This window comes from Sycon ciliatum, chromosome 6 (genome assembly GCF_964019385.1).
Source record: "Sycon ciliatum chromosome 6, ocSycCili1.1, whole genome shotgun sequence".
Classification (NCBI taxonomy): Eukaryota; Metazoa; Porifera; class Calcarea; order Leucosolenida; family Sycettidae; genus Sycon; species Sycon ciliatum.
In genome coordinates this window covers 23,565,299-23,577,339 of record NC_088648.1, presented here as the reverse complement: position 1 = coordinate 23,577,339, position 12,041 = coordinate 23,565,299, and the positions used below count along the sequence as shown (strand labels likewise).

General features: G+C 47.5%; 1 protein-coding gene across 1 annotated transcript; it reads right to left on the bottom strand.

Annotated features, from left to right (window-relative positions):
* Positions 1–73: 73 nt before the first annotated feature.
* Positions 74–2,696, bottom strand: LOC135820139 (uncharacterized). The gene is made up of 2 exons (XM_065333450.1): positions 2,256–2,696; positions 74–1,447 (listed from the first exon to the last, which is right to left on the bottom strand). The coding sequence occupies exons 1-2, from the start codon at positions 2,694–2,696 to the stop codon at positions 74–76; spliced, it is 1,815 nt and encodes a 604-aa protein (XP_065189522.1).
* Between the last annotated feature and the right edge of the window lie 9,345 nt (positions 2,697–12,041).

Sequence of the window (12,041 nt, the reverse complement as noted above, 5' to 3'; positions counted from 1 at the left end):
CGACGCTCACCTGCAGAGTAGGTGCGTCTGGTATTAGGAGCGATTGCACAGGCAGCGTACTTAGTAACTTCGCTCACAAGACTGCTGGAAGACGAGCACGGTCGTGACTCGGCCGCGCTAACGGAGCATGACGTCGAAATTCCTGCATAAGAAAACGAGAGAGGCAATCTGGAATGACATTCTTGGAGCCAGCAATGTGCACAGCGCTAACATGAAAGTTGAACTCATAGCAAACGAAGAACAGTTCGCGTAGCAACTTCATCACAGCTGGGGCTTTGCACGTGCCCGAACGGATGCAGTCCACTACCGCCGAGTTGTCGCAGTGTACCCGAATCCGGAGCTTAGCCCATTCGTCGCCCCATGTGGCGCAGGCTGCTACGAGGGTAAACAGCTTCTTCCACTCGATAAACTGCAGCATCTGGGCACTGTTCCATGAACCTTGAATCCACTTCCCGTTGTTGTAAGCACCCCAGCCGTGAGTGCCACTTCCATCTGTGTATAGCTGGAGATCTGGTGATGGGGTCCAGTTAGGGTGCAAGAAGAAGGATTTCCCGTTCCACTCACTTAGTAGCCTCATCCACCATAGCAGGTCATCCACGCATTCTTGGGTCAAAGTTATTGAGTAGTGTGGTTGCTGAAACCGTGAGCAGAGGGACCACAGACGACGCATGAAGGTACGGCCTGGAGTGATGACACGGGCAGCAAACGAGAGCTTACCCAATAGGGACTCGAGTTGGTGTTGGGATATCTTCCGGCTGTTGATCGTGCTGGCCAATAGCGATCGGAGGTCGTTGAGCTTGTCCATGGGGAGCCTGGCCTCGAGCCGCTCGCAGTCCAGAATAATGCCGAGGAACGTCAGTGACCTCGCGGGACCTTCCACCTTTGCTGGCGCTAGCGGCACGCCCAAATAGATGAAGGCTCGCAGCAGGATTGCTAGTTGACGCTGGGCGACAGTATGGCCAGTTGTGACGTTTAGGAAGTCGTCCAAGTAGTGGAATAGGTCGGCAATGGAGAAATGGTTCCGGATAATCCACTCTATGGCCGAGGCAACGGAATCGAAAATGGCTGGGCTGGAGCAAAGCCCAAACGGTAGCACCCGCTCGTAATAGTAGTTGCCTTGCCAGAATATGCCGAGTAGTGAGTGATCTTCAGCACGAACTGGGATTTGCCGGAATGCACTTTTGATGTCCAGCTTTGCGAGGTACACTGGCTGAGGTGACGACATAATAGACTCGATTGCATCGTCAATACTGATGTAGTGCAGGGAAAACTGGTCAGCTGGAACTCCGTCGTTCACACTATTACCGGCGGGGCTAGAAAGATGGTGAATCATACGAAGCTTGCCGTTCTTCTTCGGTACCGCGCCGACACCAGAACAGCGCATGGAGGTGAACGGGGCTGCACTAAAAGTACCAGCAGTTTCGCCACGCTGGCAAGAAGCATAAAGCTGGTCAGAAATAAAGGAGGCACAAGCAGCAGAAGATGGCAGATTAACAGACTGGACAGAAACGTCGCGTGAAGTAGTGAAACCTATGCTAAAGCCGTAGCGCAGCCCGTTTAGCACATAGGAAGCAAATTCTTTATCGGGTTGATGACGCAATAGAAGCTCAAAACGAGAGACATGCAAAGGGGTATGTACAGAGGAATTATTAATGTGAGGGGGAACAAAATTATGTACAAGTACACATGCAACAGCTATTGGTTGCTCAGGCTGGGATTGCAATCCCGAACTACTGGGCTGGTCGCTGACCTTTGCTGGAACACTTGCTGCAGGGGTGGTCCTTGCCACAGCGGTTGCAGATGCGGGAGAACCGGCAATTTGACCAGCTACACTTGCCAAGGTTGAAGTTTCGGCAGATGACGGCACCTGCGTTGTTGCGGGTGAGCAGTGAGGATGATGATGTTTGAGCTTGGTGCGCATGTTTGGGACGAAAAGGACACATGTTGCTTGCAGCCGCTGGGTGGACAAGGCTGCACGACTGACATCTATGCCTGGCCTTGCCTGTGATGCACAGCTGCCATGTATTTATGTCAATTGTATCGAAGCGCTTGCCAGGTTGTGAAGCGACAAGCCTTCGAAATTGCTGGTCATACATAAGCCAAGCCTCTGCAAAATACTGCCTGTTGGCCGCCAAAATCATGCACTGGTATGACAGGAGTTCTGCTGTGCGGTGGGGTGCATTGCTGATCACAACATGCATATACAGAGACCATGCTTCTAACCAAGTGGCGATATCGTGCACATGTCTACGAACCGGGCGAGTGGTGTTCACCTCTACGACTTCCAGTGCACCCCCGAATGAACTGGATCTCAGCTCGAACGACTTATTGCTATCAACTGCCCCCAAGATCTCAGGCAACAATTGGTCGAAGTCCACAAACTCACCTCGCAATATCCTATCCTGCGCCGACTTTGGGACGTGCAGATTTCCAGCGCGAGGCGGTGTGGAGCACGCACCACCCATGCCAATATCGGATGACGCAGCTGGTGACGCTGGTGCCGCACTTGGCTGCGACAAAAGAGAGGCTCCAAACTCGTCTGTGATGGCAGAACGAACTTCAGCCGGAATAAGTTCGCGAATACCAGTCGGATCCAAGGTGACCGGGGGATCGGCGAGCACCTCGCATGTATCCACAGTGGGTTCGGCAGAGTCGTTTGCTGAAGGTTGAGTTGGACCCAGGTTTTCTCTCTCCATGTCGTTTGATGCTGGCACAAGCTAAAAGTCACCACCAATTAGACTAGTCTTTGAAGTGAAGCCAACAGCAAGAAAGAAAGAGAAAGTTCAAAGGAAGCAGTTGTACGACGTCAGGCTAAGCGCGCCCGAATCCATGCGCTGGCAGTGTGAGTGCAGTGAGCAAAAGTTCAAAGGAAGCAGTTGTGTGACGTCAAGCTAAGCGTGCCCAAATCTATGCGCTGGCAGTGTGAGTGCAGTGCGCAATGCACTGATGCAGCGCTGCGCGGCAGATGCAAACATGGCAGTGTGATCGGTGGATGCTAACACACACTAACTACATTACTGCGACATATAAGCACGGTCCTTTATTTTTTTCAATGTACCTCCGCCCCGTGCTATTAATGGAGACGTTCCTTTATTGGAGACTCCTCCATTATTATTTCAACCTCATTTTAGAGGCATGTTGCCATGCCAAATTCATGTCAGACACACATATTTCAGGGGCGTTTCGCCGGTACAGATAATGAATGTACACAGTGTGCTTATAATGGAGACAGAGCACATTTTTTTTTTGAATGCCGCCCCAAGGTGTTCTATTATTGGAAACGTGGTATTATTGGAGACTGTGCTTATAATTATTAGAGATAATACGGTAAGCGAAATCGGCGCCGCAAAACATCGGCGGTGAGCCAACTCCCGATCCGTTGCGCATACGGTTCGAGTACCAAATCTACTACAAAGTAGTACAGAATGTGCCCAAATGCTACAACAGGTTTGCCAATTGAAGCATGAATTCTTTGTTTCTTCAGTAGTTCAAGGTCTTTCGGTGATGGACACTCGGTGCTACCTTTTACTGAAGATCATGAAACTACTTCTACACTTTTTATTGCAGTCTAGTAAGCGGTGGTGTTGAAATTATGCGTGCAAACGTTGATGAAGTCACACGAACTTGACTATGTATCCTTCGTATTTTTCATTTATTTCAATTGTATTTGTCTCATAAGTTACACAACAGTCAAGCAGATCATCCGAGAAGGACGGGTTGGTATGCTGACTTAAGTTGCCACCTTGAAACGACTACAAGAATGGCGAACGGACCTCATCTTTAGCTTCAATTTAGGAAAATTTAGGATGAGTCTTGGTTTGAAATTTTGACAAAGTCCAGCTCCCGGCACCGGCGATCACCGGCGCGCACGGTTCACAAACCACTTTTGGTCAAAATTCTACGGGATCGGCGCTGGGACAGATAGCAAGAGTTGGGCACTGTCCAACTTTGCCGGCGGTCCCTTGCGACATTTTACCGTATGATTTTGTTACGACTGCACTGGTTCACATAAGGCCGTTATCACACTGCGTTTGTTTGAGTCGGGTTTGCGTCTGCGTTTGCGTTTGAGACTGGAAAACGCAATACGTGATATCATACTATACTTGTGATTTTCAGCGTTTGCGTCAAACTCTGTGCACGAAGGAAAGTACAAAAATGTGGCCAGGTGGCCGTGGATGTTGAATTTATTTTCCTGAGATCGAGAAGTGTTCTTTTTCTGCTTCTATGACCTTTGTCAGTGGTGCTGGGGGAATGGGAGTCAATGGGAACACTGCCGCCGTTGCGTTGCCTGTGTTGGGGTGGCAGTTCCGTTGTGGGGCACATCGTCCAGCTAGGCTAGCCGCCGCCAGCTAGTCAGCGCAACCTCAGCCACGAACTCGCATCAGCTCCATGCCTCGTGAATCCAAAATCAATCAATCAGTACATGTAGTAGAATTACCCTCGCCGGCCTCAGCAACTACATGGAAATGAAGATTTGAAAAGAATACTTGAGAATCACTTGAAAACAGTCAAAAACAATGCAGGAAGTGTTGCGATAAAGAAAGTCCGATCTGCGTTTACGCGATTCGGTTTTGACCACCCCCCCCCCATCCCCCCCCCCCCCCACACCTGGTTTGCGTCTGCGTCTGCGGCTGTGCGTCTGGAAACCAACGCGCTCGCGATAACGTCACGTGATGGCATTTCCTAGGCGACCGTCAAAAACCGAAGAAAACGCAGACGCAAACGCGACTTTTGAACGCAGTGTGATAAGGGCCTAATAGCAATGCGCCCGGAGAGGTTGCAAGAGGCCCACTCCCGGTGACTCCCGGCGCATACCGGCGATATGTGAACCAAACACAAGTGCTACATTCATGTACGTACATACTTATAGTACGTTCATATTACCTGAACCAAGCTGGCGTTGTTGAACTCCTTGCCATTGTCCGTCTGCAGGATCCTTGGCTAGCCGTATGCATAAATGCATTTCAGAACCACTGCACATACATCCTTTGCAGACTTGGACTTGATGCCTGCACCCATCGCGAACCTAGAGTAGCAGTCCACGATGTTGCAGACATACTCGAAGATACTTCTTCAAGTCCATCTGCCATCGCGAATTTGGATACGTGGCCAAGATGCATCGGCGGACCAACGACGTTTTCGGCAGGGGAACCTGGCATTTACAAGCCGCACACTTCACGTGCTCAAAAAAAGGACCCCGTGTTGGATGACCGCGACGCGTGAGCCATGCTGCGCATGCCAACACGGGCCATAAAGTCATTATATTCGGATCGTGATTTTGTGATCGCCTACAGGGAAAGTCGCGTACTTCTGATTGGAAATTTTTATTTCCATTGCTATCAGGTTCGGCCTCATTTCCTCTGTGCAGCGCTGACGAGTCCACAAAGGACGAAACAGTTCTGTTCGCAGATTGAGTATTTCGCTCCTGCTCTTGTAGCAGTTGAGCACTCTTGCGTGGGGTAGTGCCTTTGCTGTTTGCGTTATGCAGAGCTCACTGACTTGTCAGTTTGAGCACTATGGCAAGGTACGTTCGGACCTGATTGGAAATTTTTATTTCCATTGCTATCAGGTTCGGCCTCATTTCTTCTGTGCTGCGCTGACGAGTCCACAAAGGACGAAATAGTTCTGTCCGCAGATTGAGTATTTCGCTCCTGCTCTTGTTGCAGTTGAGCACTCTTGCGTGGGGTAGTGCCTTTGCTGTTTGCGTTATGCAGAGCTCACTGACTTGTCAGTTTGAGCACTCTGGCAAGGTACGTTCGGACCTGATTGGAAATTTTTATTTCCATTGCTATCAGGTTCGGCCTCATTTCCTCTGTGCTGCGCTGACGAGTCCACAAAGGACGAAGCAGTTCTGTCCGCAGATTGAGTATTTCGCTCCTGCTCTTGTAGCAGTTGAGCACTCTTGCGTGGGGTAGTGCCTTTGCTGTTTGCGTTATGCAGAGCTCACTGACTTGTCAGTTTGAGCACTCTGGCAAGGTACGTTCGGACCTGATTGGAAATTTTTATTTCCATTGCTATCAGGTTCGGCCTCATTTCCTCTGTGCTGCGCTGACGAGTCCACAAAGGAGGAATCAGTTCTGTCCGCAGATTGAGTATTTCGCTCCTGCTCTTGTAGCAGTTGAGCACTCTTGCGTGGGGTAGTGCCTTTGCTGTTTGCGTTATGCAGAGCTCACTGACTTGTCAGTTTGAGCACTCTGGCAAGGTACGTTCGGACCTGATTGGAAATTTCTATTTCCATTGCTATCAGGTTCGGCCTCATTTCCTCTGTGCTGCGCTGACGAGTCCACAAAGGACGAAACAGTTCTGTCCGCAGATTGAGTATTTCGCTCCTGCTCTTGTAGCAGTTGAGCACACTTTCGTGGGGTAGTGCCTTTGCTGTTTGCGTTATGCAGAGCTCACTGACTTGTCAGTTTGAGCACTCTGGCAAGGTACGTTCGGACCTGATTGGAAATTTTTATTTCCATTGCTATCAGGTTCGGCCTCATTTCCTCTGTGCTGCGCTGACGAGTCAACAAAGGACGAAACAGTTCTGTCCGCAGATTGAGTATATATATACAGCTTGCTGTCTACAGCATTGGGTATATATTATATATGTAAAAAGGCGACGTGGAGACAATAATCTTAATAATGCAATGAATTATAACTAAATGCACACTCACATCACAACCATGGGGACGAATAGTGTATTCCAGAACGTTTTCTTGTCACAATTATCAATGGAATTCGTGACTAAAGAGAATGATGAAACTACAATAGGATTTATACACTTGGAGTGTTATTTTCTCCCTATGCAAGTCGCAACTCCTGTTTTGAGTTGTTTTTCTTCTCTCTTTTTCTTTCCCTACTAGTTGCTGTTACACTCACTGATACTTATGCACAGCTATACAGCATTCCCTCACTAGTGGGACCATTGTTATTAGGCTAGGGCCTGTTTTGGACTTCCCACTCTAAATAAAGTATACAAACTAACAAACAAACAGCGAGGATACAAGCATAGTAAGAAAAATATCACAAACCTAGTAACAATTTGCACAGGTAATAAACAAAAGGTGAGGTGAGAAATGATAGGAAATTCAGCAAGTGCAGTGTGACAATGGACATGCATGTGCAAGTGTGTGTGATTGCGAATTTACTGGAGTAGCGTGTCAATGAGTCACCTCATTTACTACTTTGAATGCCGACAATGTGGTAGTCGGTTTGTTGGTAGGACCCTTCAACATCTGTCCGAACGTATCAAACAACACGTGCCGCTCTCACTATTGTCACAGGCGGCTAGGTCCTCCCGACCAAAGCGTGGCCGACCGCGTAAGCACCCGACTCCACTGTCCGTTCCGGCAGAGGCTTCTGCTCCACAAACGGTGTCTCGGAAAAACCAACACAGCACGCAGAAATCGAGAACAAACATTAATGTAAACGACAACGAACACTGTGTCTTATCTTCATTATCAGCGAGTACCGGTACGCCGGACGCAGACAAACGCAACTCACCAAAGCTGAGAAGGAGCAAACGGCCGGCGGCAGCTCGGTTTGCAGAGGTGACTGAAAAGATGCATCGAAACCCTCCGGCTATGGATGATGCAAGCTGAAGAGTTGACGACTGTCAAGTGTTTGGCAATTGCAAGGGAAGACCGGTCAGGAAGAGAACGCGACGGCAGCTGGAGGAGGAGTGTGGAAGCGACGTGTGCAGTGACGATGATGAACCCGGTGGTCAGTTGCTGGGAGAGCTGACGACAGGTGAAGGTGGCAGCGATGATGAAGAGGACGATGACGATGATGATGATGATGGTGCAGATGGTGTGAAGGACGGTGGCGGTCAGAAACCCAGTGAAGGCGGAGGCGGTGAGAAGAAGAAGAATACATCGTCAAATAGATTGCATTTGTTGTCTAACCCCGTGTGTCGTGAAAGTTATGATGATTCTTGGTTCAGTGTTGTTCGTTCTGCAAGTAGTCGCAAGCAGTTGAAAGTTCTAGAAGCAGTCTACATTCGCATTCGTGATCCAAATCTTTGTAAACAAAAAGAAAATGTCACCGCACTTACGCTATTCCAGAAAGTTCGCACTCACACACACTTGCACATGCATGTCCATTGTCACACTGCACTTGCTGAATTTCCTATCATTTCTCACCTCACCTATAGTTTATTACCTGTGCAAATTGTTCCTAGGTTTGTGCTATTTTTCTTACTATGCTTGTATCCTCGCTGTTTCACTCCAAGTGTATAAATCCTATTGTAGTTTCATCATTCTCTTTAGTCACGAATTCCATTGATAATTGTGACAAGAAAACGTTCTGGAATACATTATTCGTCCCATGGTTGTGATATGAGTGCGCATTTAGTTATATTCATTGCAATATATATATATATTTTTTACGAACTTAGAAGTTGCGACTTTGGCGGTAACAGTCATGAAGTTGGTTGCTCCAACGAGGAGCACACGCTTGTATTTTTTACGAACTTAGAAGTTGGGACTTCGGCGGTAATTGTCACGAAGTTGGTTGCTCCAACGAGGAGCACACGCTCGTATTGTTGTCCCTCACGCGGACGTGCGACTAGTTGTTTGAGGTCACAGCGTTGTGATCAGCTATACTGGCTCTCAACGTCTGTTTAGCACAACTCCATGAGCGACTCTCGAATCTCTTGGCTAATTTTGTCACAACATGACACTTTTCTAGCTGCAATTACCGCAAGAAAGGAAATGTGACGTTTGCATGCACTCAACATTCCCTGGAAGTGTACCTTCACCAATGTTCCCTTGATGTTCCAGAAATCTCTTCAGCGTTAGAGCAATGTTTTAAAATCATTTTACCCAGGCATACTTAGCTGCAGTGGAATTACCGGTCTTGTTGGAGTTCACAGTGGGGTGATTTCACAGAGCTGGGTAAACGCTCACCATCATGCCGTATTAACTCCGTACCAATTCGAACGAGCGTTGGATTAGTGGTTATTGCATGCATATTGCCTTTTTGTGTTGGAAAGCAACATTATATATATAATTAAGTCAACCATGGCCAATTTTGGACTTGCCCCATTCTCCTAATACTATTAAATTTTGTTAACACCCTGTCGTTGAGGGCTAAGTTTCGTAGTGAATTGAGAGCTCGACTGCAATAGCATGGTGCAGAAGTAATAATTATTATACTAACAGTTCACACAACAACAAATGAGAGTCCTCCGGCTCGGTAGAGTGCTCAATATTCGTTCGAATATAGCTATATTGCACACGACACAGAGAACCACGGATCATCCGTTGCAACCAATGATCCAGCAGAGCAGAGAAGCCGAGCGTGGTAAGAGCTGCTCCAATGCAATATCGTACGGAATATATTTCGGTGTTGGATCCAATGGAGAAGACCACCATCGGGAATTGAGATACGGAGGGACATTGATAGATAGCAGTTGCCTGCAGCACGCTTGATAAGCGTCAAAGCATGGCTAGTGCCGTTCCGGCCATTAAGCAATCTCTGTCGAATGAACTGCAGCATTCAGAGGAGGTGTCGAGGCAAAACTGCTTTAAGTTGACCATTTCTGTCTAGGAGTTCTAGGATTATGATCTAGGGCAATAATTGTATTGAAACAAAGAAAACAGTGGGTAACAAGTTCTAGTCACCCAACTAAACCTGTTTTTGAACAATCAGACGTGCACAAGGCAGCACCAGGCTGACAAGGAGTACTGAGACATTCAAGGGCAATGAAGTGAGGTTCAGTACTGCTGGATAGCGCTAACCAAAGTCCTTCCCACTTGGAAGGTTCATGGATCTCAGTGGTAATTGCAAAGAGGGAAAGGTAAGCGCCATCGCGCCGACTTAAAGCTACATTCCAAGGCACAGTGGAATACTGGTTTGATACGATAACGGGACGGTAAGATCAGCAACTTCATTGCCGTGGAATTTATCAGTACTCCTTGTCAGTCTGGTACATACCTGACAAGTATCCAGATTTTTTCGGGATTATCCCGCAATTTTGGATGAACTCCCGCGATCCCGAAATTCCTGTCGATTATCCCGAAATTCACTGTACAAGAAACGTGCTTGATATCGTTCTTGGAGCACTTCAAATGACTTGTCACAGTTGGTTTCCTCAAAAGTTGAAAAAGGATTTTTTTGGTAAAAATATGACATATCCCGAAAAACCAAGGCAAATCCCGGGATTTTGCCATCGCGATCCAGAAAAAGCACTCTCAGTACTTGGCAGGTATGCTGGTACTACCTTCGGCTTGTGCACGTCTGACAGTTCAAAACCAGGTTTATTTGGAGTACTCTAACGCATAACTTGTGCCCCAGCGTTTTTTTCACACACCATAATGCTCTTCCTGAGTACTGGCCTTTCTAACGTTGCTTTCCGCCTTGATTTGCACAGAATCTTAGCAAACAGCACTCACCCACACATGCGTACAAACACACAAGCTGCTGGTATGGCCACAGTAGCTCAATCTTTGCTTCGGTCTGATAGGAAAAGGATCATCATGCACATAACTGAGATAGCGCCGCAACTGACTCTAAAACAGGGTGCAGTGAGTGGCTGCACCGGGTACTGCGGTACTATCATACCACCTGAGTACACGTGTAAATAATTCCAGTCCAATCGGCAGAACACCGGTACTGCATCCACGGTTGAGACACCCTGTCATTGACCCAGTCACACAGTTAGCTAGATAACCAGTTCATTCCACATAATACAGGACGTCACGAAAACATTGTATTCTAAGTCTATGCTATGGTTTGCCAATGCAAAGTGCGATCATGATACGTTGTTGAGTTCAGGAAGTCCTTCCGTGAATACAGTGTGTACTTGGTGACCATTCAATCATTCGTTGCCAAGGCTACAGCAGAAAGGGTTTTGTGGGCGAAAATGTTAAGTTTGTGTCAGATAATCGAGTATGGGCTCTGAAAAACCTAGCACACCCTGGCGCTGCGACTCTGAATTTCATGCGCGGTGCGCAATCGTCACGCAAGTATAGTGCAGAACAGGTTCTAGCTCATACAAAAAGGATCAGTGAATGTGAATGATTTCTTCTTCATATTGGACACAAGCCTGGAGGTTGATAAACAAAGGAGAGCGACAGAGTTCGCCTTAAAGTGTGCTCAATGAAATAATTAGGTGCCTTGGCATAATGAGAACTAAATATTTCGACAGAGCTTTCGGCCTTATTTCCAAATTATTGCATTCCCAACTTATCACAACCACGCGCTCTCAGCGGAACCACCTGAGAACGCTAGGATCACACTCACGACTACATGTTTCCTGGTGCACATTGACATCGGCATCAGTGGGGTCTCCAGCTGTCGATCCTGCTGACGGACGGACAGGTCGGTGTGAATCCTGGATGGCAACTGAGCCTGCCGCTTTGGGGGATCTCGGCGGTGGGTCTCGCCACGCCTGCCACATGGACATCACAATAAACAACGTGCATGTACTTTCCAGTGACATCATTATTCCGGGTAAGAATTTCGCCGCCTGTGTGGTTTGTTCCTCCACCGATGAGCGCATACTATAAATATTTTTCGCTATTCACACTTTACCATTTAGCATCGTGCATATGCCAGATATGCACACACACACACACACACACACACACACACACACACACACACACACACACACACACACACACACACACACACACACACACACACACACACACACACACACACACACTAATGCGCACATAACCAAGTTCACACCTACGCAAGAGGTACACAAAAGGAAGTAAAACAGGGCTGTCATTGTGTGACTCAGAGATTCATGGCAAAATCAATCATCGGAAACCTGCGTAGAACACCGTTGCGCTGCATACAGGCTGTATCTGCCAACACGGTTTAAATCTAATCCATGTATGCACATACTGCCTGCTCCCGTTCATAATTCCTGGCAAACATTTCACAGCCTTACTGTGTCAGTACTACTCATTTACAAACATTTTATTGACTGGAAACCTTTTTGCTGGTTATGCCGGTTTTTTGATTTTTTGCGGTTTGGTTTTTAAAACATCCTAGCTGTCAAACACTTGGGGAAAGTGATTGTGTTCTTTTATTCATGTAAT